Source organism: Pongo pygmaeus, chromosome 14, assembly GCF_028885625.2.
Source record: "Pongo pygmaeus isolate AG05252 chromosome 14, NHGRI_mPonPyg2-v2.0_pri, whole genome shotgun sequence".
Lineage (NCBI taxonomy): Eukaryota > Metazoa > Chordata > Mammalia > Primates > Hominidae > Pongo > Pongo pygmaeus.
The window spans coordinates 30,682,565-30,708,605 of NC_072387.2; the positions used below are offsets into that span (position 1 = coordinate 30,682,565).

The 26,041-nt window shown below is 38.8% G+C and overlaps 1 protein-coding gene across 1 annotated transcript in view; it reads left to right on the top strand.

Moving 5' to 3' along the window:
- Positions 1–26,041, top strand: part of LOC129011399 (mitochondrial intermediate peptidase-like) — a 163,802-nt gene that overhangs the window by 23,806 nt on the left and 113,955 nt on the right. Inside the window, 4 exon segments of the mRNA XM_063650628.1 lie at positions 2,117–2,165; positions 3,945–4,005; positions 7,385–7,437; positions 24,821–24,974. Coding sequence (XP_063506698.1) covers positions 2,117–2,165; positions 3,945–4,005; positions 7,385–7,437; positions 24,821–24,974 — 317 coding nt within the window.

Sequence of the window (26,041 nt, forward strand, 5' to 3'; positions counted from 1 at the left end):
AAATAATAATACAGGTTGGCACATTTTCAGTGCTGATGGAGTAGTACAGACAAAACAATGCCATGGGATTTAGGAGCTCGGGGTGTTTGTCAGATGCGTCTGTGGCTGTTGAAGGCGCCCTGAGAGAAATGAAACCGTCATGCACAGTGATGGAGTGAGCCCTCAGCAGAGCAGAAGGAAGACAGGAGAGGCTGACTGAGGCTAAGGCGGGCATTCATGTGGCCAGTGAGGCCACAGGAGGAGGTAACTGCGGTGAGGCACTTAGTGGGAGGTTTCAAACTGAATCTTAATATGACAATTCTCTGGGGACATTGATTGAGGCAGGCCAGGTGCGGTGTCTCATGCCTGTAATCTCAGCACTTTGGGAGGCTGAGGCAGGCAGATCACCTGAGGTCAGGAGTTTGAGACCAGCCTGGCCAACATGGTGAAACCCCATCTCTACTAAGAATACAAAAATTAACTGGGTGCGGTGGTGGGTGCCTGTAATCCCAGCTACTCAGGAAGCTGAGACAGGAGAATCCATTGAACCCTGGGAGGCAGAGGTTGCAGTGAGCCAAGATGGCACTTCTGCACTCCAGCCTGGGTGACAGAGCAAGGCTCCGTCTCAAAAAAAAAAAAAAAAAGGTTAATTGAGGCAGATTCTTCACATGTAAAGTGACTGGAAGAATAAGATGGGTGAATGTTAAAACATGGTTATTAAGAAATAAAACGTATACAAGCATACATGGGGATTCATTTGAAAGCGGTTTGGTATGGTACCTGGAATGTAATCCTAAAATGAGATTTCATTGTTGGCTAAATAATGTCTTTGTTCCCCAAAAATTCCTATTGTTGTTTCATATGGCACATGAGCCAGTGTTTTCAGAATTCGTATACACAGGACTTGTTAAGTATTGACAGTGGCAAGAAACCTCATGGTTTGGGTTTAGGTTAACCACCATTATTTATTTCCTTAGTCTTTTATTCCACTCAAAAGGAGATAACTTAAATTGAAGAGAGGGCAAGAAACTTAAAACTGTATAAAAGATTATCTGGAAAATATAAACATAGTGTTTGTGGTGAACTAAAATGCATATGAAAGCTCTGTACACATAAGTCAGTGATAAAAAGTGCTACATTCAGAAATACTTACAAAACATTTCCTCTTGTGAGAAACGGTGGTAATTCTATTACACTGCCTTTATGGGTTTGTAAATTATGACAACTATGGCAGAAGTATTTTAATAAAAATACTTTAAAAATTCTATCAGAAGTTAACATTTATTTTTCTCATTTTGCTATTTTTTCATATTTATCCTGAATAGATTATTCTACAGTTGTATGTAACAATAAAATTGTTATCAAGAAAAACATTGATTTTAAAAAATTTATTTCAGGGAATTATACTTCTACACTGCACCTATTTTTGTGAAGAAAGCAGAGTCTAGATATCTCTTTAAAACTTTGAAAACATCAGACATGTCTAAGAACTTTTTTTCTTACACATATGAATAGATAGAAACACCTTGAAATTTTGGACTTTTTTCTTTAGCCTCCTATTAACTCTTTTTTTTTTTTTTTTTTTTTTTTTGAGATGGAGTCTCACCTTCTTGCCCAGGCTGGAGTACAGTAGCACAGTCTGGGCTCACTACAGTCTCTACGTCCTGGGTTCAAGCTGTTCTCCTGCCTTAGCCTCCCAAGTAGCTGGGCTACAGGCATGCACCACCACGCCCGGCTAATTTTTGTATTTTTGGTAGAGACGGGGTTTCACCATGTTGGCCACACTGGTCTTGAACTCCTGACCTCAGGTGATCCACCACCCCCCCTCCCAGCCTCCCAAAGTACTAGGATTACAGGCATGAGCCACCTGATCCCATTAACTCTTTTAATTTTGGGATATAATCTGAGCTGTGGATTATTAGTATGCCAATTTAATTTTTTTCTGATTAAAAGATCATCATCACCTAGAAGTATTTACTATATGTTTGGTATATGTTGGTAGCTCTACTTCCTTTTGAAAATCATCACTTTAAGGGAATTGTGGTATATAGATTATGATCATCACATAATAATTTTAACAGATATGTTCATTTTATTTCACATAATTGAAGATATTTTCTTTTGGATTTCATTTTAGAGACTGTCATGCAGTTCCTTGAAAAACTATCTGACAAACTTTCTGAAAGGTTAGTTTTTATTCTACTATTTAGTTTTTTGGTTATATGTTATTTAGTCTTTTTAAAGAAGGCTAGATTTATAAAAAATTAGGAAGTGACCTAGAATATAAGTTTTGGCATATTGGACCAGACCTGTCTCACTATGAGACATACTTTGAAAGGCCATAGTTGTCTTCCTTATATGCCATTCTTGAAAACATAAGCTGTCCCCTTTCATTAAACAATTGTTTTTAGAAATTCATCTTTCATTTGCACTTTAAAAATCTTTACCAAAATGTTTTTGAAACTATTTATTTTAACTTGTACCATGAATTTTATGACAAGTTCATAAAGTAATATTTCTCTTCTTTTGGCCTAAATACAGGAGGCTCATGGATGTGGTGTCTTTTTGATTTTGTGTAGTATTTTAAGAATGTTCTATCTCAACATTTGTAATTTCAAGCTGAAGTGTTTTACTGCCTTTGGTGTGTCCGTTTGTTATATACAAGTTGAGTGTCCCTTATTTGAAATGCTTGGGACCACACATGTTTTGGATTTCATTTTTTGGGGTGAATTTGGAATATTTGCATATACATAATGAGATATTTTGGGGATGGGACCCAAGTCTAAACACGAAATTCATTTATGTTTCCTATACACCTTATACACATAGCCTGAAGATAAGTTTATACGGTGTTTTTAATAATTTTGTGCCTGAAACAAAGTTTTGGCTGCAACCTATCACATGACATCACATGTGGAATTTTCCACTTGTACCATCATGTCAGTGCTGAGAAAGTTTCAGATTTTCAGATTAGGGAGGCTCAACCTGTATTCCTGCCTCTCTGCCCCTCCCCTGCTCAGTGCCTTCGATCATACACTTGCCCTTCACTGGCCCTCTTCTGGGACTTAGTTGAGAGGCAGCACACCTTTAGGTACTAAGGATTTTAGGAAGAAGCAGTCATGGTTTGTAAAAAAGGATGATGTTTTCTCTTTTTCTCTTGTGATGCTGTCTAAAATTTTGTTTGCCTGTTTTGGCTACACCAACACATCGGATCTTGGCTCACCTTTCTGTTTTGTACTATAAACTCATGCCTTAGAACTCATTCTTGTCTAGTTTGGATTATGTTTATAAATTCTAAAATTTTCTTTTAATGATCCTGGTGAACCACTGTGTCTTTGATACAATAAAGAAAGAGGGTTAATTATGCACTTATTGAGGATTTATCCTGCTTTACTTAGTTAAGTGTTAGTAGTCTTTCTCTACATAGCTATAGATTTTTGAGCAAGCATAGCTTCATCATTTTACAGGTATATATAGGAATTAATTCCAATATACATGTCATATTCTACAAATATTAAATACCCATTTAATTATTGACCAGCTAGAGTTTTTCTATAGGGGAAAAATGACTAGAAATCTTAAATGTAGCCAATGATAAAATTCCTTTCTAGGAGTTAATTTGTTAAGTCTCTTTTAAAGGTATAGCAAAAAGTAGTGATTTAAAGTTTGCTGATGAATGCTTTGCATATTTGTAATGACATTGCTAGTTTTTCCAAGCTTTAGTACTCTTGAGACGTTTATCCACCATGATGCTTTTTAAGGTAGAAATTGCATTAATATGCTGCTTTATATATTGTTATTTCTCATGACACTTAGGTAAAATTTGGATTAATAGTGATTTATGTGTGCACTACTAATTATATCTAATCTTATGAATATTGGAATGTAACATAAGCAAACTAGTCCTTTCATAATGTAATTGTTAAAATTTTGTCCTAACAAGTAATGATAAACCTGTTTTATAGAACTCTAAAAGATTTTGAGATGATACGAGGGATGAAAATGAAACTGAATCCTCAAAATTCCGTAAGTATGTTGGAATATTTTTATTATAATATAGACAGTCTGTCAACTGAAATCAATACCTTTTGATTCAGGAACTTTCTTGTGATAGGCTACAGGTCCATTTAGTCTTGTTTCTGATCCTCAGTTTTGGTGAATAAAGATGTTGAAATATTTGATTCTTATGTCCCAAACTGATGTTGCCAGTACATACAGCATTTTTGTTGAGGAGTCGACATATTTTATGTATATACACTAACACAATGTGTATATATTCATGCAAAGACTGCTTTCATTCTGTGGATTGTTGGCTTCTCAGTTTGAAGCAGACTTTAAGGAGACTCAGTGGAGGCTTCATCTGGCAGGTGGCAATTTTAACCATCAGTGTTAACGTTGCAGTTCATTTGCTTATTTGTTAGCTAATTTATGGTGCCCGATTGAGTAGGTCAGTATTTGACTAACAAAGTACACCACATTCTAAAAACACTTAAGTGTTGTTTTCAGTCATATGATTATATGATCTTCCTTATGTGATCCAAGAGTATAGACAAGTATTGTTATGGCCAGAATGCTGCCCAGGTGATTGGGGGAGTGCCCTGAAAAGTGTCGAGATTCCGGATATTAGGACGCATTCCCATTTGGTTCTAGGGCACTACAGGATTGCCGGGGTTGTCTGCACCGTTCTTTTCCAAATGCTGTTATTCATTCTTGACTTAGTTGCCGCTGCCAGAGCCATAGTCATAAGGAAGATTTAGGGAAATGGGCCTTGCAGATTTACAAACTGTTTACTAGCTTCCCAGATACAGCCACTGGGAAACAGATTAATCCCATTAAACTCAGCGATGTGTAGAGTAGCATGTCAGTCTGTTCATTTATGGAAGGAGCTGTGTCTAGCAGAGTAACTACTGTTAGTCATCTGCACACCTTGGCCTGGTAGGTAGGCTCATTTGGGAAACCAGATAATAGGTAAGAATTTAGTTTGGTGACTATAGAAACAGAAAAATAAAAAACAAAATGTGTTGCCAAAAGCTAATTCAGTAAAAGTGAATATGACTTTAAACTGTTATCTGTAGCTATTTGTATATAGCTTATGGATACAATTATTCTGCAGATATTTGTGAAATGTCCAGTCTCCTCATGAAGTCCCTGCTTTGGTGAATGGTGCCACCATTCACCGTGCTGCTCTAGTCAGGACCTATACTTAATCCAGACCAGTGGTTCTCAAAGTGTGGTTTCTGGACCAGAAGCAGTAGCATCACATGGGAACCTGTTAGAAATGCAAATTCTTGAGCCCCACCTCAGACCCACTGAATCAAAAACTGGGGTGAGCTCCACAATCTGTGTTTCAACAAGCACCCCAGGCACTGCACACTCCCCTCCCCCGTAATCATTTGTTAGGTCCTGCAGATTCTCCCTCCCTGTGAACTCTTGTGTCTTCTCCTGTGCACATTGCCATAGCCTGGGTTGGGATCATTATTCTCACCCAGATGGTAACTGGGATTGCCTAACTGGTTTCTAGCCTTTTGTTTTTGCTCCACTCAAAGCCGTCTTGGATTCAGACAGTTTAACCATGTATTTAGCCCAGTGTTAGGCATACAATTGGTTGTCAACACTTATTTGAACTATGAATGAATAATGAATGAATGAATTGCCACCAGAGGGATTTGTCTAAAAAGCAGATCTGATCTTGTCACTCTATTGTTTAAAATTCTTCAGTAGCTCCTGGTTATTCTCCAGTTTCCCTTCCTACTGCCCTGCTGCTCCCGCCAAGCCCTCATGATTTGGCCCTTGCCTCCTTCTCTAGCTTCATCTTCTGCTGCCCCTCCAAGCCGAGGCTGTGTTCTTTGCTCTCTCCTGATACCTGTGCGATGCTCGTGTGATCTCTATTCACTTAGTTTTGCTTTCTTTCCTTGCTTTGCTTTCTTTGATTCTTTAATTTGAATTAATATTTGCGTGCCGGCCACATAAATACGGCATGGTAGGCAGCTTCCAGTCATTTACAAACACCACCTACAGGAATGCCTTTCCCCCTTTCTCATCTGGATTAACTGCTTCTATCATAAAACTCAATTCAGGCTTTGCCTTCTTGAGAACATTTCCGAACCTTTTGCTGTGATTTAAATACTTTTCTTGTGGGCTGTGTTTTACATGGCACAATGTAGACATGACATACTATCCTCTGATTGTTGAGTCACTTGCCCTTCTACTGCCTAGGCTATCATCCTCTTGTTTTTGTCTCATTACAGCCTGCACTCTGTCTGCATCTAGCAGATAGCAAATAATCATCTGTTAGAGAAAATGTGTGCCAGGACCTGAATACTGTGGGGCTAGGGTTCCGTGGACACAGTCCCTGCCCTTCAGGCACTCATGGGGAGAAAGAAAATAAGCCTACAAGTATCTTAGGTTGTCATACATCCCATGATATAAGTATTACCATGGAATATGGGAAATAACACCTTGTTATTGGAGGAGATTATGCCTAAACTGAAATGTTAAAGGATAATGGTAATAAGGAGAGCAGCCAACATTTGTTGAGCCCTTACTCAACGCCAGATAGTCTACTTAATAGTTAAGTACATTCAGCAATCTTATTTGGGAGGTACTGTTGATTCTTTCAGCAAATATTTATTGAGTGACTACCCCGGGCCAGGTACTGTTCAGGGGACAGGAATGTAATAGGGAAGGATGCAAACAAAGTCCCTGTCATCATGTAGTTTATAGTCTGGTATGGATTGGAAACTTGAGCCCAGGCAGTCTGTCTTCACAGCCTGGTCTCTTAACCACTCTTTTGTCCACCTGGACACCTAGAAGGAAGGACAATTCATTCAAGTATTCAAACTTTCCCTTCTTTCAGTATTATGTGCCAGTCATCAAAAGCAACTAGTACTGTAGTACTTCTTTATGACATATTTTCTTTGCCAAGATTAGAGTTAATTCTGCCTTGGTTACATTTTAAATTGCTGCTTTCATTTTTGATATCTACCCAAAGCTTCTTGCTTAGATTTAGAAAGAACCTTAATCTTACCTTTAGTACACTCATCTTACCTGCAGTGTGTTTTATGGATTAATACATGGGTTACATTTTGGGAAAAATTTCATTATGGCTAATATAATTCATTAATGTTTACTTCTGTTAGATTCCACTTTAGAATGACATTTGTTTGTCTTTTCCCCAGATTCTGGGGTAGGTCTTAGTTATACTTCACTGTCCCTTGATTACAGGGAAGTCAAAATAAGGAGCCAGGTATTTTCTGCCAAGCTATCAATTTTTTAAGGGATTCTATAAAATTGTTGTGATTTACATGAACAATAGCTGGTTTGCATTCTATAAGCTGGCCACGTTGCTGATAAAAACTACGAAAGAGTCAGTAGCTTTCCTTAACAGTGAATTATTCCATTGTAGGAAGTAATGCCTTGGGACCCCCCCTACTACAGTGGTGTGATTCGTGCAGAAAGGTAAGTTTTTCAAGAAATACCCATACAGGAAAAGGAAAAAGGAAACTAATGTTTATTCAACAGCTATTGTCATCCACTGAGTCGCCCACAGTACAAACCCTTCCCCTGACACCATTCTTTCTGCTGGCGTGGTCTGCTCCACTCATGTATTCTTCAGCTGCTTGCATCATTTCCTTGTTTGAAACTCTACAATCTGGTCCCTCTCCAGCCCTGCCCTTGCGTAACTTTCTGGTTCTCTTCCTAGGCTGTGAGCATTGCTGGAATCCTTGTTCTATCCCATTGCTGACCCAGAGTAGGGGCTCAGCATGTGTTTACTGAACCAGTAAAGGAATAAAGCGGTACATGGCATGGTGCTACGTTATTTTCCTTTTTTTTTGAGGCGGAGTCTCGCTCTCTCCCAGGCTGGAGTGCAGTGGTATTCTTATGTTTTCTCATTTTTATTTTGACACATATATTGTCAACACATTATTGGTCCATCTGGAAGGATATAAATGAAATAAAGATTTAAGGAACTTAAGTTGACAGAAGTACTCCTCTGGCTTCTGTATCCTCCTGTGTTTATTATATTGGAGAAAAGTAGATATGTCCTTCTCTCCCTACGGACACACTATTTCTGTAATTTTTATGTTATAAACCCAAGAAATAGAGCTCTTTTCACAGTGAACACACTTTAAAATGTTTATAGCTGAAGCAACTTTATATACCCAATAGGAATTTTTTTTAAAAAATCTCAGAATCCTACTCTTTAACAACTTATCAACATTTTTCTCTTGTAGTTAATTTTTGAGATATGCTGTTTAGGAGAGTTAAAGTTGATTTAGGTAATAGAAGAAAATGTAAGTTTTTTGGTTTTTTTTCCTCATTAAAGCATACCAGCATGTACTGTGATGATATGTATATTTATTTGGTATTAAGCTTTAAAATATTTTTATTACTATGCATTATTGAAGCATCAAGTAAAGCATAGTAGGTACTTCTCCAAAATAAGACGTATTTGCTTAATTATTTATTTCGGCATTTGTCATAAAAACAGAAAACAATAACTTTCTATGTTCTTTTCTATACCAGCAGGATGAAGTAGCCTAAGATCAATTAGTGTGTTGAAGCACTTACTCACTTAATTTTCATTTATTTTCCTCTCTTTGGGCTCCATCTATCACTGTTGCCAAAACCATTTTTACTTACAAGGCATAATTGTGTCCTAACCTTTAGTTAAGAATATTTGGTCAGATTCTATTTTTTATTTTTATTTTTCATTAAACAACTCTTTTTAGAGACAGGGTCTCACTTCGTCACCCAGGCCAAAGTACAGTGGCGCAATCATGGCTCACTGTAGCCTTAACCTCCTAGGTTCCAGCAGCCCTCCTGCCTCAGCCTCCCAAGTAGCTGGCACTACAGGTGCGTACCACAACACCCAGCTGATTTTTAAATTTTTTTGTAGAGATATAGGTTCTTGCTGTGTTGCCCAGGTTGGTTAGGTACCATTTTTTTCAAAATGTGTCTCAAATTCAGCATCAGTCTTCTTTTTAGTGAAAACACATAAACTGTTATTCAAAATCTATAATAATTTGGTTATGGTAAACAACGAGGGTTTAGAATATATTTGTTTTACAAAATTGTTTTCTGGTTGCAGAACTTGAAACCCTGCTCGCTATAGTTGCATTAAAAAATAAAATGTCTCTTTTAAAATTCTGTCAAAGAAAGATTTGGCTTGGTTGTTTCACCTGTTAAAGATGTAGCATAAATCAGTAATAAAATTTATTTGTACTTTCCATGTTTATGTAAAGCATTTGATTTTTGACATTGGAGAGTAATGTAAATTAAATATACTTAATATTAAATATTCTAATTTTTAGAATTCTAATTTTAATTCTAAATATTGAGAATATTAAATATTCTAATTTAATAAATATTCTAATTTTTGCTACTCTCATTTTTATCAGGTATTCCTTTCATATCATGTCCCCGATACCTGATTATTTTCATTAATGCCTTGGCCTTAAATATAAGTGATAGTTTTTTCACTTAACTATACTCTGTAAATATAGCATGCCCAAATGGTGGTTCCGAGGTAGGAGATCAGCAGGACTTGTTTTCTGGTCACAACCTCCTGACCAAAACGGGATCTGGTCCAGACAGGATGAAGTAAAGAAACCAGCCCAGACCAGCAGCTGGCAAGGAAAGGGATTTCTGGCTGCCCTCACTACTCATTAGCATAAGACACTCCCACCAGTGCCTTGACAGTTTACAAGTGCCAAGGCCAATGACCCGGAAGTTAGCACCCCCTTCCTAGAAAGTTCTGAATAATCTACCCCCAATTTGCATTAACCCACTCCTTAATTTGCATTTAAATAACAGTGGGTATAAATATAGCTGCCAACAGCCCACAAGCCTGGCTCTGGGCGCACTGTAGGATCTGATCACAACCTACTTTTGTTTTACAGAAAGAAACATCTCTACTCACATTTATTTGTTCTGATTTTTCTTCCACCCCTGCTCTTCCTCCACAGTTTATCCCAGCCAAACCCCTTTCTGTCTCAAAGGCAGAACCTCTGTCAGGGGAGCAGTGGGTTCCCATTGCATCCCTGCTTTGCCTTACACATCTGTGACATCTTGCCAGGTGTCCATGAAGCCACTGAGTCTGCACTAGCCTTGTGTAGCTCCTGGCCATGCTGTGCTAACAGCCTGTGTGCTACACAGTAGACCTGCTAATATGTTCTGGATGTTAAATGTGTCTTGTCAACCATATTTTAAAGCTCTACAAGGACAAACATTCTGGACCCTCAGTAAATACATATTAATTCATAGCCCCTATTCAAGCTTGTATCTAGACCAGTAACCATGAAAAGCAATCCAGTGATGAGGTTTTTTTTTTTAGAAAGAGAATGCCATGTTTTTACATGACATGTTTGCAGTGCTCACTGGTTGATGGAGTCTTCCACCTGCTTGCTAAGTCCTTGAAATCACCAGGTATGCTGGGAACGCAATGTAGTCTGCCAGATATCCATGTGGGGCTTTAGCTTATTTTAAAGTTTTAATACTAATTTATTTATTTGGCTATTAACTCGTAAAAGAACCAGGAAAAGATGCAGAAATGCATCAGAAGGGGCTATAAGAATCGGGTTTTAAAAATCTATTTTAAGTAGCTTAACAGGCTACTGAGTTTTGGTTTGAGGCCTCAGTAATCTTGATTCACAAGAGGAGGCTGCTGCACAGGTAATGGATGAGAAAAGAAAGGAAAAATATCATAGGTTGGGTTTGGGGTTAGAAGAGTGGAACAAAGTGAAGATTTCTAAATGCTTGTTAAATTCATCACCTTTCAAGTAAAGACTTAAATGTGTGGCTTGACACAAAATGAAATATAGAAGGGGCTTTCCTTGATTTGAGCTTTTTTTTTCAAGTTAACCTCAGGGAGTCTTTTGCTTTTATGTTAAATACCTCAGATTTATTTCGAGTTTTTAATGTTCGTCTAAAGAAAAGTAAGAACCTGTTTAGAAGCAGGAGGAGAAATTAACGTGTTTTAAAAGTGCCAAAGGTTGATCCTGAAAAATACTGTAGTAGTGTAAGTGACTGTCAGCAAGTCTTACAGAGCCGCTCATTTTTCTTTTTAAAAGCTTTAGTGTAAGATTCTTCATGGAAGAGTAACATTACTTCTTTCAGATACGAAAATAAATTATTTTATTTGAAATTAAATTTTATTTTTGATTAGGCAATTCATTCACATGGCTCAAAAAATCAACAATGTTAAGAAGTATTAATTGAGAATACTCATCTCTACCTCTGTCCCAGAAGTCATCACTTTTAAGTTGTTTAATGTATCCTTCCAGTGTTTGGGTTTTGTTTTTGATGCTTTGGAAACACTATTTCTTTTCTGTAAGTAATGAGTTTCAGTATTTCATTTATTTTGGTGCTATTTTTGTTTGTTTGTTTATTTTCTTTTTTTCTTTTTTTTGAGACAGAATCTTCCTCTGTTGCCCAGGCTGGAGTGCAGTGACGTGATCTCAGCTCACTGCAACCTCTGCCTCCTGGGTTCAAGTGATTCTCCTGCCTCAGCCTCCCGAGTAGCAGGGATTACAGGCATGCACCACCACACCCAGCTAATTTTTGTATTTTAAGTAGAGACAGAGTTTCACCATTTTGGCCAGGCTGATCTCAAATTCCTAGCCTCAAGTGATCCGCCTGCCTCAGCCTCCCAAAGTGCTGGGATTACAGGCATGAGCCACCACATCCTGCCAATTTTGGTGCTATTTTTAAATTAAGATATCATTGGGAAAGGGCATTCGGTATTGTCTATTCCTTGCTAAGATATATTTTTAAAATCTCAAGAGCATTCACATAATGAAATACAGATGTTTTGTGTTTTAAACTATTCAAAAAATGGGCTCTCACAGAAGGACTTTTTTTTTTGATGTGAGAAATCGCATGCTTTGTTAGTATAGGATTAGTGATCTTGGTGGTTTTAAATTTTTAAAAATTAACCTTTATTATGAAAACTTTCAAAATAAACAGAAATAGATAGGAAATGGATGGCTCAGTCAAAAGAAAAGAACAAAGAAAAAATTGTTTAAGAAAAAAATGAATTAAAAAAACAGAAGTAGAGCAATATGAGTAACCTCTGTATATTGATCTCCCAGATTCTACCAAAAAAAAAAAATTAGCCCAGCTAATTTTTTGTATTTTTAGTAGAGACAGGGTTTCACCGTGTTAGCCAGGATGATCTTGATCTGCTGAACTCGTGATCCGCCCACCTCGGCCTCCCAAAGTGCTGGGATTACAGGCATGAGCCACCACGCCCGGCCAATTACCAAGATTTTTCTATGTTTGCTTCATTTGGCTCTTTTTTAAGTTTTCTTCTTTCTTTGCTCTTCTTTTCCTTCTCCTTCCCTCCCTGCTTTTCTTCTTTCTCTTTTCTCACTACTAATGTACAGTCATGTGTCACTTAATGACAGGGATACATTCTGAGCAATGCATCATGGGCTGGGCACAGTGGCTCATGCCTGTAATCCCAGCAGTTTGGGAGGCTGAGGCAGGTGGATCACAAGGTCAGGAGTTCAAGACCAGCCTGGCCAACATAGTGAAACCCTGTCTCTACTAAAAATACAACAACAAAAAATTAGCTGGGCATGGCGGCATGTGCCTGTAGTCCCAACTACTTGGGAGGCTGAGGCAGGAGAATTGCTTGAACCTGGGAGGTGGAGGTTGCAGTAAGTCGAGATCATGGCACTGCACTCCAGTTTGGGCAAGAGAGTGAGACTTTGTCTCAGAAAAAAAAAAAAGCATTGTTAGGCAATTTTGTCATTGTATGATCTTAGAGTGCACTTACACAGACCTAAGGGTATAGCCTACACACATGCCTATGCTCTCTGGTATAGCCTGTCGCTCCTAGGCTACAAGCCTGCACAGAATGTTACTATACTGAATACTGTAGGCAGCTGCAACACAATGATAAGTATATATGCATCTAAACATGGAAAAGGTATGGCGAAAATAGGTATAAAAGATAAAAAATGGTACACCTGTATAGGGCTCTTACCACAAATGGAGCTTGCAGGACTGGAAGTTGCTCTGGGTGAGTCTGTGAGTGAGTGGTGGTGAATGTGAAGGCCTAGGACGTTACCATACACCATTATTGACTTTATAGACACTGTACACGTAGGCTACACTAAATTTATAGAAAGATATGGTTCTCCTTCAATAATAAATTAACTTTTGCTTCCTTAACTTTTTTTACCTTATAAACTTTTTAGTTTTTAAAAACTTTGATACTTTTGTAATAATATGTAGCTTGAAACACAAGCACATTGTATAGGTGAACAACAATATTTTCTCTTTTTTTAATCCTTATTCTATAAACTTTTTTCTATTAAAAACTTTTTTTGTAGTTTTTAAATTTTTTTGTTATAAACCAAGACACAAACATACACATTAGCCAAGGCTTACACAGGGTCAGAATCGTCAGCATCACTGTCTTCCACCTCCACATCTTGTCCTACTAGAAGGTCTGCAAGGGAAATAACAGGCATGGAGCTGCCATCCCCTGTGATAACAATGCCTTCTTCTGGAATCCCTCCTGAAGGACCGGCCTGAGGCTGTTTGACAGTTAACTTAGAATGAGTACACCAAAATAGTGATAGAAAGTATAGTATAGTAAATACATGAATCAGTAATACAGTCATTTATTAGGTGTTGTGTACTGTACCTAATTGTATGTGTTAGGCTTTCATATGACTGAGGGCACAGTAGTTTTGTTTACACCAGCATCACCACAAACATGTGAGTAATGCCTTGTACTCTGACATTATGACAGCTACAATGTTACTAGGTGATAGAAATTTTTCAGCTCCATTATCATCTCGAGGGACCACCCACCGTAGCATATGTGGTTCATTGCTGACAGAAGTGTTGTTACCTGGCTTGTGACTACTTTAAAGGAAATCCTAGCCCTCATGTCATCTCAGTCTTACACGTTTATTATGTACTTCTGAAAAACATGAACATCTTCTTACATAACTCTTGTATCATTATTACCTAATAAAAATTTAATAGCAATTTGTTGGCATCATTTAATATCTAGTCTATATTCGTATTTCCTTGGTAGTATCAAATCAGCTTTCTTCCCCGTTAGCTTGTTAGAATTAGGACTCCAACAAAGCCTCCACATTCTCTTGGCTTTTCTGTCTCCTGTCTCTTAATTTAGAGCAATTCCCCATGCCTCATGCTCTTCTTACTCTCTTTTTTGTCATATTATCAGCAACAGTTGTTGAAGAGACCAGGCCATTTGTCCTACAGAATTTCTAACTTTGTGGATTTATCTGTGTGCTTCCTTGTGGCATCATTTCACTAGTTCCTCTCTTCCTATCATTCCTGGAAGCTGGATGTTACATATAACAACTCACTGTTAAACATTTCCCATTTTTGGCATGGACACCCATAGGTGATGTTGTATACTTTGTGTCACATCACATCAAAAGACGTGAAATAGCTGAGCATGGTGACACATGTCTGTAATCCTAGTGACTTGGATGCTGAGGTGGGAGGATCACTCGAATCCCGGAGTTCAAGGCTGCAGCAAGTTATGATCACGCCACTGTACTCCAGCCTGGGCGACAGAGTGAGACTCCATCTCTTAAAAAAAAAAAGAAAAAAAAAAAGACATGAAATATCAGTTGCCCACTGAGGGTGATGTGAAGATGGACCCCTAGGTAGATTGATGCTGATAGGATCTCTGCAGTCTGTGGTGAGGGTTTCCCTCTCAGCTAGAAAGGGATCTGTGTGGTGTTCCTGGCAACATGGAAACATCCAATTTTCCCTCAGTCATTTACCCAGTGGCTTTAACACCCATTGATAGTCTTCATCTGAGTCAGTCATTCTTTTTAATTACCAATTCTCAAAATAAGGATTTATTGTAATAGTTTTCTGAACTAGTGACAGATGAGTATTATCTGGCTTTCTCTTTGTAAAGCGTCATTATAAACTAATGGAATTCCATTGATTCATTGTGTTTCAGTCCATTACAGTCATTTTGGGAGGGATGCCAAATCTGTCATAACTTGGCCAATTGCACTGAAAAGTCAGTCTTTTAGGAGCTTGTTGAGTGAGACTCAAAATACCTGTGTTTATTATTCCCAGTTGAGTTTGAACCACTTGCTGCATCCCTGCAGGACAGAAAAGGGGTGGTGATTTCTCCAGTTGTGAGCCAGGAGCATCTGCAACCTGGGGAGAGGTCTGAGAATAGGGTCTGTTGCTGGACTCAATCATTCAAAGAGGGTTGGAAAAGCTCCTTAGGCAAAGCAAATGGCTGTCCGGCCACTTTCCTTTCATCGTTTTCCACAAGGCTCTGGGGGAGAAAATCTCTGCCTATTCCCCTTTCGCTGCTGCCACTTGTTCCTTCTCATTAGGTTTTCATTCCTCCCTGTCCCAGGGCTAACCTGGATCCTCTCTCACGACATTTCCACATCTCCCATTCTGTTCTTCCTAAAGCAAGATGCAGCACATAGGTGTTATTTTTGGTTATTCTTTCCTACTGTTCAATTTTAGACATGGCTGTTTGATTTCACATTTTGATACAGCTTAAGCTGAATGAGAGCCCATTGCAATAGAGGTCTCCTTGCTGTAGTGAGATTTGGCCCCAGCCTCTATGGCGAGAGTTCTGTCATCTAGCGGCACATCGGTGTGGTGTCATCTTCTCTCCCTAAAGTCAGGCCTACTGGTTTACTTTCCTACTCCCTAGGATAATGATGGAATTGTACCGTCTTTCTTTAGCTTTGATTTCTTAGTTTTCAGTGAACTGTGTTGCTGATCTGCACCATTAATGAAAATTATTTCCTGGTTGCCAGGAAGTTTGACTGGAGCAATTTTCTTGCCACTAGCTTCAGAAGTCAAGATAGAGCCAAATTAGCAATGGTGGATTCTTTATAGAAGAGGGGGAAAGGTCTTTTCAGTTCTATATAGTTACCTGAAGGGCAAACAGGTTTCCAGTATCATTCAGTTCCTTTACTGCTACCTTCTCTATGTAACCAAATAAAACAGTAGCTCTCCCTGTGGTTTTCAAGGCAGCATTTCAAAATGTCACCCAGCTATAACATGAGAATTGTACTTAGTCATTCCTGATGCCAAAAATACAGTTTCATTTGCTTTCGATAAAGTTAAAAATCGTTTCTCTGACAGTACTGTCACATGCTGTGTTCTTTACAAGTGACCATTTTTTCCTTGCCCACACGTGCCCTCTGGCACGCCATCTTGTTCATTCTGTAACGAGCCTCTGGACATTTGCCATTTGGTGCACATGTTCTCTGTCACATTTGCTGTCACTCACTGAATAGAATAAGGTAAGACTGAAGCTATGTTTACCTGCAGTTTCAACCTGGATTCTCTGACTGTATTTGATTGTGTTTTATATTTTCACTAAGTTTGAGGCCATGGTGTTTGGACGTAATATCCAAGTTCTTTCTTTACCTTAATTCCAGGTGTGTCAGAGGTTGAAATATAAGTCTGACTCATAGAGTGTGCTTCATAAATACAGTGATCCATTGACTTTTTTAAAATTCAGTTTACAATGATGAATTCTTCAGTTGAAAGTCTCTTCTTGACTGGTATTTCTATGCTCATTTCAATCATAATTAGTGTTGGATGAAGATTAGATGAAGATTTTGATACATTACTAAATTATATTGTTCTTAATTTAAAAGACCTAATTATATTTATACCATTGTGTCATGTTGATAGTGGTATGTTCTGGTTCTTTGCTGAAAATTTGTAAACTCACATGTAACGTATTATAAACCAGAATAGCAGAGCGTTTATTGGACTTATTCGGTCACCTGTAGTGGATAACATAATTTTCTTCCTCTTTCTTTCTTCAGAGGAATCAAAGGGTTCTAGAGATCCCTTACTTCTGGGTCCAGATCCATGGAATTCTTTACAAAAAATAGTCATAAAATTCTTGTAAAACTGTAGAAGAGTCTGAGGTGGTGACAGGGATGGCACTGAAGCCAAGTCCTCAAAATGCACCTAAGCTCTGTCTCTGCTGGTTGTGGCTCTGCTGTGCTGTGAGGTCCTATGTGCTGCCCGTGGTGCTTTCCCACTGTCTAGGGTCTCTAGATGAGAGAGGAAAATGTTATTTGTAGCATCTATGCAGATAAGGAAGCTGTGGATGGAGATGGTGCAGTCAGTTGTTCACAGGCCGGCCTCAGCCTCGGAGTGCTCTGCGGAGGCAGGCGGAACCACATGATGAGCCTGGCATGGAGGGCTGTGCTGGGGCCTGTGACCACCCAAACACCCTCTGTGCATGTTTTTTCACTCCGTGTTGAAGACGTGAGCTGAGAGCACAGCAGTCACACCCTCCTGACTGGCTGGTCATGTGGGACTTCTCCTTGGGGCCCCTCAGATGTGGGTTGGAGCTGCGGAAAACACCTTGTAGCTTTTTGAATCTCTTCCACCCTCTCTGGACCTCTCTCCTTCTGGCTCTTCTTCAGGAGGGAAGTAGCCTGCATTTGTTGAGAGTCACTGAGCGTGTGGAGGGGCATGTAGTCTCGCTCTGGATGGCTGAGGCAGCTGAGTAAGGACTAAGGCACTAGTGCTTGCTTGAGCTTGTCTGCCCCATTTGCTTGAATCCCCTTGGGCCTTTGCTGCCCTCTTTCTTCCCCTTTGAGTGCCCTCCCTCTCTTCCAGGAGCCTCATCTTTCCAGGTGTGCTCCAGATGCTGCCTCTTCTTTGTAGTTCTCTCTGTTCCTCCCATTCCCAGCTTCTCCCCTCTGCCAGGTGAAACTGACCACAGCCTCATCTTTGAGCCAATGCCATGTTTACACTGCTCCTCTGCCCCTGATCATTTGGATTGGTTGTCATTATTGTTACAGTGTGTTCATCTTTCCACACTGAGGAGTTGTCATGCAGGCACATGGCAGGCGATTAATGAAAGTTTACTGCATCTACACAGCTTCTTGACACAGTGTTGCATTTCTTTTTAGAGGTAAGGTCAGCTTTGGGGAATAGAAGGGAACTGGAATAGGAGTAGAAGAAGGGAACTGGAATAGGAGTAGAAACCACTGGGTTTAGTCCTGTCCCTGTCCCTGTCTCTGTCTAACAGCAATAATAGTGGCTATAATTTACTGTGGGCCTGCTTTTCTCCAGGAACCATCCCAGGTTCATTGCATGCGTTTCTGTAATTGTTAATGGAGCGTGGAAAGTATTTCCACTTTCCTGGTGAGGAAACTGAGGCTTCAGAAACCTAAGTAACTTGCTCAAAGCATGGAACCAATGAGAAATAGTATTTTCAAACCCAGGGCTCTCGTGTATTCCAGATTGCCTTAGACTGTCACAAGCCTCTGAGTCTGAGTTTCCTCAGGTAAAACGAACAATAATTCTGATAATAATTCTTGCTCCACCTGTCTCACAGAATCATGTAAGGAATAAGGAGATTCTTGATTCTTGATGTGAAAGTACTTTGCAAATTGTGAAGCACCAAGACAATATAAGATAATATTATCTCAAACCACTATAGATCTTGCTTCACCAATTATTCTAACTTTATCATAATCACCATCTCTTCCTTTGTATTAGTTTCAAACCCTTTGCCTGCAGACCTGCTAAGATATCTCTTATCTTACAACACACATAATTATCCTTCTGTGACTGTTGGAGAGACTGTGGTACTATCTCATTTTTTTCCTGCCGAACTTCCCCCAGTCCTACTCTCTGCTGCTGCGTCCTCTTTCTAATAGCTACAGTCTGGTTTATAGGCCTGTCAGTCTACCCAGCTAGTGTTTCCAGGTTATCAGCCACCTGCCAGCATGAAATTCAGTAATTTGTTTTACTGCTCAACATCCCTGATGTCTGCAGTTTTCTGTTTGGGTGTTTTTTGTTTTTTTTGCTTGGATTTGAGATCCTAATGTCTGCAGTTTTTGACAGTGCTGACCATGTCCAGTTTCTTAAAATTCTTTCTTCAACATATACCCTCAGACTTCCTGTTATCTCCTTTTTTATCACCACACTCATTTCTCTTTTTACTTCTCTAAATTGGTCGTTCTCAATCTTTGTTCACTGTTAGGCTGCCGTAGGAGTCAATGCAGGGATGTAGTGTTCTCACTGTGACCAGTAGCTCCTCACTCTTGAAAGCATTTTGGGAAATGTATGTAAGAATGAATGGTACAATTACTGTGCTTCCTTTAGTACTTGCTTTAACTTGTAACAGATATTTGTGAAAAACTTCAGTACCTCAGCCTAAACAAAGATGTGCCCTCCTGATGATTTTTTTTCAACTTCCATGCTGTTGTCATGCAGTTATAAAGGATGGTCTCAGGCCTTCTACTTGGTTGTTGTCATAGCCTTGGGAAGGTTACTTACTGTCTTGTAAACCTGTTTTCTCCATTGTAACATAGGGGTGATGGTATTACCTTAAAGGATCATTTTTGCTGCTTAATGAGATATGTATAAAGGGCTTAGCCCACTGTCATAGTGAGTACTCACCAAATGTCAGTTACCATCATCATCATCATCATCATTTGGTAGTGATAGTTTTCTGTTTGTAGATTAAATTTAGGGAAAAATGGACAACATATTTGCAATATAGGTCAAGCATTTCTAATCTGAAATGCTTCAAAATCCAAAACTTTTTGAGTGCCAACATGACACCACAAGTGGATCTCATGTGACAGATTGTGGTGAAAATACAGTTAAAATTTTGTTTCATGCACAAAATTATTTAATATATTTTGTAAAATTACCTTCAAGCTATGTATATAAGGTGTATATGAAACAAATAAATTTTGTGTTTAGACATAGGTCACATCCCCAGAATATCTCATTATGTATATGCAAATTTTCCAAAATACAAAAAAAATCCAAAATCCAAAACATATCCCAAGCATTTTGGATAAGAGATACACAAACTATATTGAACTTTCTCTTGCTATAATAATCATGAATCTTTGCATTTTAAGCTGACCTACATGTCACTGCCAGAATAATCTTTCTAAAGCACAGGATTTTGTCATTTCTCTCCTCTTCTTTCTTACTACTAATAGCGGCTATTCCCCCATTGTATGCATTCTGGGGAGATCCAGTAAATGTTGGCAAAATAAAGGGCATATCTCTATTCTTCTCCTCTCTGGTGCCTAGCAAAATTAAGAAAAAGAGCATCAATATATCTATATCTATATATAACAACAAGACAGATCAGGAGGGCAAGGCAGGAGGAGGGGAATCAGTAAATACTATCTAAAATTGCTAAACCAGTAAATAAATGTTTATTTTAAAACCAATAGAGGCCCGTATCTACCAAAAGTATCAAAATTAAGAGGCAGGAGAACCGCTTGAACCCAGTAGGTGGAGCTTACAGTGAGCTGAGATCATGCCACTGCACTCTTGCCTGGGTGATAGAGCGAGACTCTGTCTCAAAAAAAAAAAAAAATTAAAAACAATAGAGAAACCACCAGAGAAGCTAAAATATAGACTATAAATATCACTAATATATCAAATTATTAGAAAGAAAAAGGAAATGCAGTACACATAGCCAAAGAAGGAAAATAAATGAAGCATTAAAAGAAACATAACAGAATTACATTGGCGAGAGTGAGGGCACTAGGTATTTTCATACACTGCAGGTAGGAATGTAAGTTAGAACAGCTTTTTTTTGGAGGATAATTTGGAAATACCTATCAAAAAATTTAAGATCTTGTACTCTTTGCAGCAGTGTCATTTCTTCGGTTTATCTTATGGATAGGCTTGTGTGGGTGTGACAAGGACATTTCACTATGGCATCATTTTAACAGATAAACTAACAGCAGCTTACTGTCAGTTAAAAGGAACAGAGGCAGACCAAGGCAGGGAAGTGAGCTCTGGGTGTGGCCTAACCGGTTGCATTTTCTGTAAAGAAGTTAAAATCAATAATAAAACTGATGAAAAGTCTGGGATCCTTTAATATCCCCATGTGTGGGAAATTCCAAACTATGTCAGTGGTCGGATACTTCCCCCATTGATGCTTCAGGCTCTCATTGGCCTTGCCTCCTCTGCTCATGTACAACACAACAGGAGATGCATGAAATAAGCTTTGTCATGTGTTTGCTGTGGGTGACTACACCCATGAAAGAAAACAGCCTAGGGCTTTATATACTAAACTGGAAAGTATTCCAAGTTATATTTTTATGAAAAAATATGTGTAAAAATACATATCATGTAAAAATACATGATATGTATTGATATTTTTCATTTTTATGTTAAATGAAATTGCAAGATAGTGTGAATGGTATGATTCTATTTGTGCCAAAGTAGGTTTATATATACATGAAGTTTACATGCATAAACTTCTAAGAGTGTGCATAGAAAATGCCTGGAAGGATACAGAAGATATTTACTTCTGGGGGTGGGCATAGTGAGCCAGGGGACAAGACAGTATACTTTTTGCCCATTGTTACTATTTTTGAGGTGTTTTTATTTTAAAACAGGCAGTTTAGAAATTCATTTGTTCCCTGTCATTTTAGGGTAATATTGTAATATTATATAAACTTACATTCTATACTTAAATTTTTTTTCCAAGATAAATTGTTTCCTTGAATTTTGCCTAACACGTGATTGTCATGGTCATTGGATAAGTCAGTAAATATTTTTAGGTTATAGTTTAGTAAAATAAGCTGTGTTATTAGCTTTACTGTGTTTCTTTTCCATAAAAGTAAATGTCATATGTTCATTATAATCTTAAGAAGGGTACAATTTTAATATGTAAAGTTTCTTTTTATTCTCCTTTATTTTTGTGTTTTTATTATCTGGCAACAAAAAAATGAATTGCTTTTTATAACCAATTATAGTTTAAACTTTCTTGCCTTGGTAGTAGGTTCTGTGGGAAGTTTCTGCTCTGGTAAGTTGTGATTCTCTATGGCTGCCTGCCTGTCTTTCCAGTTTTGGGGGCAGCACTTTGCTCTGTGGCCTTGATTCTCTGCTAAATCTAAGAAGATTCTTGATTTTCAGCTTGTTCAGCTTCCTGCTTGTTAGGATGGAGTGGTGACTTTCAACCTCCTCATGTGCAGGAGTGGAAACCTCAAGCCTGGACCACTTCCTTTTATAATTTATTTTCTCCCCACTTTCCATGTACTCCTTTCTCTCAGTTCTTCAGTACCTCTGAACTGTTCTGTGTCTTCCTTCCCAACCCTCCCTCTGGTAGTTCAGGGGTCTGCCCTTTACCCTCTTCTCTGGCTGCATTGCCCTTCCCTAATGGCCGTGTCTCCCTCTCTGGCTCTAATATCCAGACAGTGAAGTCTCCTTGTTCTCCTTAGCTTTGCGTCCTGAGTGTCTGGCATCTCATGGGCATTTCACAGTTGGTGTCTCCAAAATGGAGTTTATTTTCTGTGAGCCCTCCATCCTCCTCCCATCATTGCACCTCACCCTCCTCTCTTCTCCCACAAACACACCCAGATTCCCCTTCCTTTTTTTGTGTTCATTGTGCTGGCTGATTCAGTGACTCTACCATCCACTTATTTGTCCAAGCCAGAAACCTGAGTGTTATTCTAGATTGTTCTGTCTTTCTCATCACCCTCCAAATCCAATCACTCACACAGTCCTGAGACGTTTGCATCTCAAAGGAAAAACACATTCATCCCTGACCCCACTGCCCTCTGTCAGAGTTCACCCTCTGAAGCCTGGAAGTCTGTCCTCCTCTCAGCCCTCCCTGCCTCCTGCATTCCACCCTCCATGCTGTCCACTGTGCAGCATTCCAGAAAACATCAGATGCTCCCCTATGGCCTGCAGAAGCTGTCTCCCAAATGGCATCTGTAAGCAATTCATTGAGAGTATAGTCATAAAATATTAGAAATTGTATGTACATTTATTTTTCTTTATCTCAACTTATAAAAATGTCTGCTTTTCTTTTTGCAGTGTGATAAAACAATACCACATGCATATACTTTATGAATGTACTTACAGAAGGTTGAATACTCAAAAGTTATTTTAGTGTGCATTGGTGAGGAAGCTTAGAGGCCATGGCCTATGGTGCATGGTCCCAGTTCCTCAGCTTAGTGGACCAGGCGCTCTGTTTTCTGGCCCCTGCCTGCCTTTTCCAGACTCCGCTCCCATTCTTTCTGCATTTATCCCTGCATTGGTAACTGCTTCATCTTTAACCACATCCTTTCTAGAAGTTACCAGGCTATTTTATGCCATCATACTTTAGTTACACCGTCGCTTCTGCCCAGAATTCCTATTATGATTCCCATTTTCCATTCCTCATCCCAGCCCTGCCTTGCAAAGTCTGATTCCGTGTTTTTTGTTTTTTTTTTTTTTTTTGAAATGGAGAGTCTTGCTCTGTCGCCCAGGCTGGAGTGCAGTGGCACAATCGCGGCTCACTCAACCTCTGCCTCCTGGGTTCAAGCAATTCTCTGCCTCAGCCTCCCGAGTAGCTGGGATTACAGGCACCCGCCACCACACCTGGCTAATTTTTGTACTTTTAGTAGAGACGGGGTTTCACCACGTTGGCCAGACTGGTCTTGAACTCCTGACCTTGTGATCCACCCACCTCAGCCTCCCAAAGTGCTGGGATTATAGGTGTGAGCCACAGCACCCGGCCGATTCTTTCTTGATTCCTATCCGAGAAGCTTTCCCTAGTGCTACTCTGCACTCCACAAGTAAAGTCATCATGCTGTCCTTTGCCCTCCCATTGTGCAGTGCTCATTCATTCATACTTCAGCACTGTCTATTGAGCGCCAGCTGTGTGCCCACTGCTCCAGGCCCAGGACACAGTGTAGTTGGTTCACTTCTCTGCCTCTTTCAGTGCCAGCTGCTTAGACACAAAGGCTCTTCATTCTTCTCCTCCAGCACCCTGCAGGTTTGCTGACAGCATGCTTGAGTGAACGAACCAGGGAGCGAGGGCACTGGATCACAAACGTCTCTTTCAACACTAGGATTCTGTTTAATGAAAAATCAGTCAGAAATTAAGGTGTAAATTTGTGGATGTCCATAGCCAAAGTCTCATTTGTTGTGCAATTTATGTTCACTTACTAAACTCATTCATTTATTAGTAACTATGTTTGTATATTTTTATATATAATTTTGTTGTGGGGACTCTTATTTTATGGAACGAAGTGTTGTGCAGTTCTAGAATCACAAATAAAGCCAATTGAAAAAAAAATGTGTATTTTGGTAATCCCAAAAAGTAGACATATAATGAGAACCTACGATATTCTAGAGCCATTATTTTTGGCTATGGCTGTATATTTTGGCTTGACTTAATGATTCAAATGTAAACATTCAGATCACGTATTTTGGATTTGCCTTGGTTTATGTTGGAATATATAGAACAGAAAAAGTTATTTTTGGGTGAAGAATAATTCGCCTTACTAGTTATGTTGTCCTTAACTTAAGATATCTAACTATAAAACAGATAAGTTAAGATCTGATTATTTATATTGCAGGCACGTTTTTTCATAAATGAATATTTTACTGGATGAGAACTTTAAATTCACTTAATGTGCCTCAGGATTTTTATTCATTTAATATTTATGTATATAAGTCACAAGTTTCTAGAATATAACTCATAAGGTAAGAGTTACCATTATAACTGAAACTGATCATATTTTGCAAGTATGTATAAGGAATGTATACAGTGAGCAATTGAGACAGTGCTTAATTGGGTTAGTGAAAGAGTAAATAACATGGAAGGGACAAAGGTTAGGGAATGATATATCTACCTTAATTACTGACTTATGACTAACACTAGTAATAATCAGACTGTCATTCTGAAGCAAACTGTCTGAAAACCCCTCAAATGATATAAATACACTTTTATGTTTTGAATCCTTCTTTAGCGCCAGTGATCTTAAGTATTAAATGAAAAGTTAATTGAATTTACCTTCAGAAATTGAAACAAACAAAGGTGCTGTTGAACCTCTCTTCCTTCTCTTAGGTATAATATTGAGCCCAGCCTATATTGCCCGTTTTTCTCTCTTGGAGCGTGCATGGAAGGCCTGAATATTTTGCTTAACAGACTGTTGGGGATTTCATTATATGCAGAGCAGCCTGCAAAAGGAGAGGTGTGGAGCGAAGATGTCCGAAAACTGGTGAGCTCCTGCTCAGCCTGCAGTTGCATGCATTTGCCTTTCGGTTGGGCAGTTGAGTCAACAGCAGTTTCAGGTTTACATTAACTTTGCCCTGATGGAGTGTGTCCCCTGCCTTATTTCTGCTTCACAAAAAAACTCCAAATTGCACTTCTGATTTAAGACACTGTATAAAGGACCCAAACATAAAACAGCAGAGTTTTCTAAAAAAGTTTTTTGGAACTTGATAGAAGGTTGAATATATATGCACCTTCATATAACCACAAATTGTATTTATAGGAAAATTGTCCTTTACTTTGTGTATACCTTCAGTGCTGTGTGTCCGTTTTGGTTAATTCCGAAATCCATTGGATACGTGACCTTTTTTCTTTCCAACCCCCATCCCATGTTGTAGGGGCTTATATTTGCATCAGATATTAATTTACGTCCTGTGTTCTGATTTATTTAATTTCTTTGATAATAACTTCAAGCCTGGAAATCATCTTTCTTCTGTGAAGACCCACTTTATATGAGGCATGAATATTTTATATTTTTTCTCATAGGATTTGAGGCTTTGTTGACCTGTGTGTGTCACTAAGGCTTTGTATTGTTTTGTTGTTTGATTTTTGCTAGCATGCTTACCACACTGCTTTCTTCACTATATTTTAGGAAATGTAAACAGTCTCATTGCCTCGGCCACGTCTTGTGAGTGGAGAGTAGGTGTGGTGGTGGGATTGAAAGGAGAGTCAGGATGGGAGGACGTTCATCACTGCATTGATTTACTTCACTATCTGTATTACAAACTTCCAAAAAAGATAGAGATTGATAAAATGCTGAGATATAATAAAAAGGAAAATTTATAAGAGGAGACTGAGAGGACAAAATGCGGGTGATGAAGAGTTTCCCCAGAACTGCAGAATGTGCACTCCACTGGGGTCCAGCACTGTCAGTTGCGTTCACTTCTGTATCCCCAATGTCTGGAAGAGTTCCTGGCACCAAGTAGGTGCTTAATAGATGTTTGATGAACAATAAATATATACTTGCAGGTAATTTTAAAGCACAAAATCGGGGTTCTCTTTGATGGAATCATT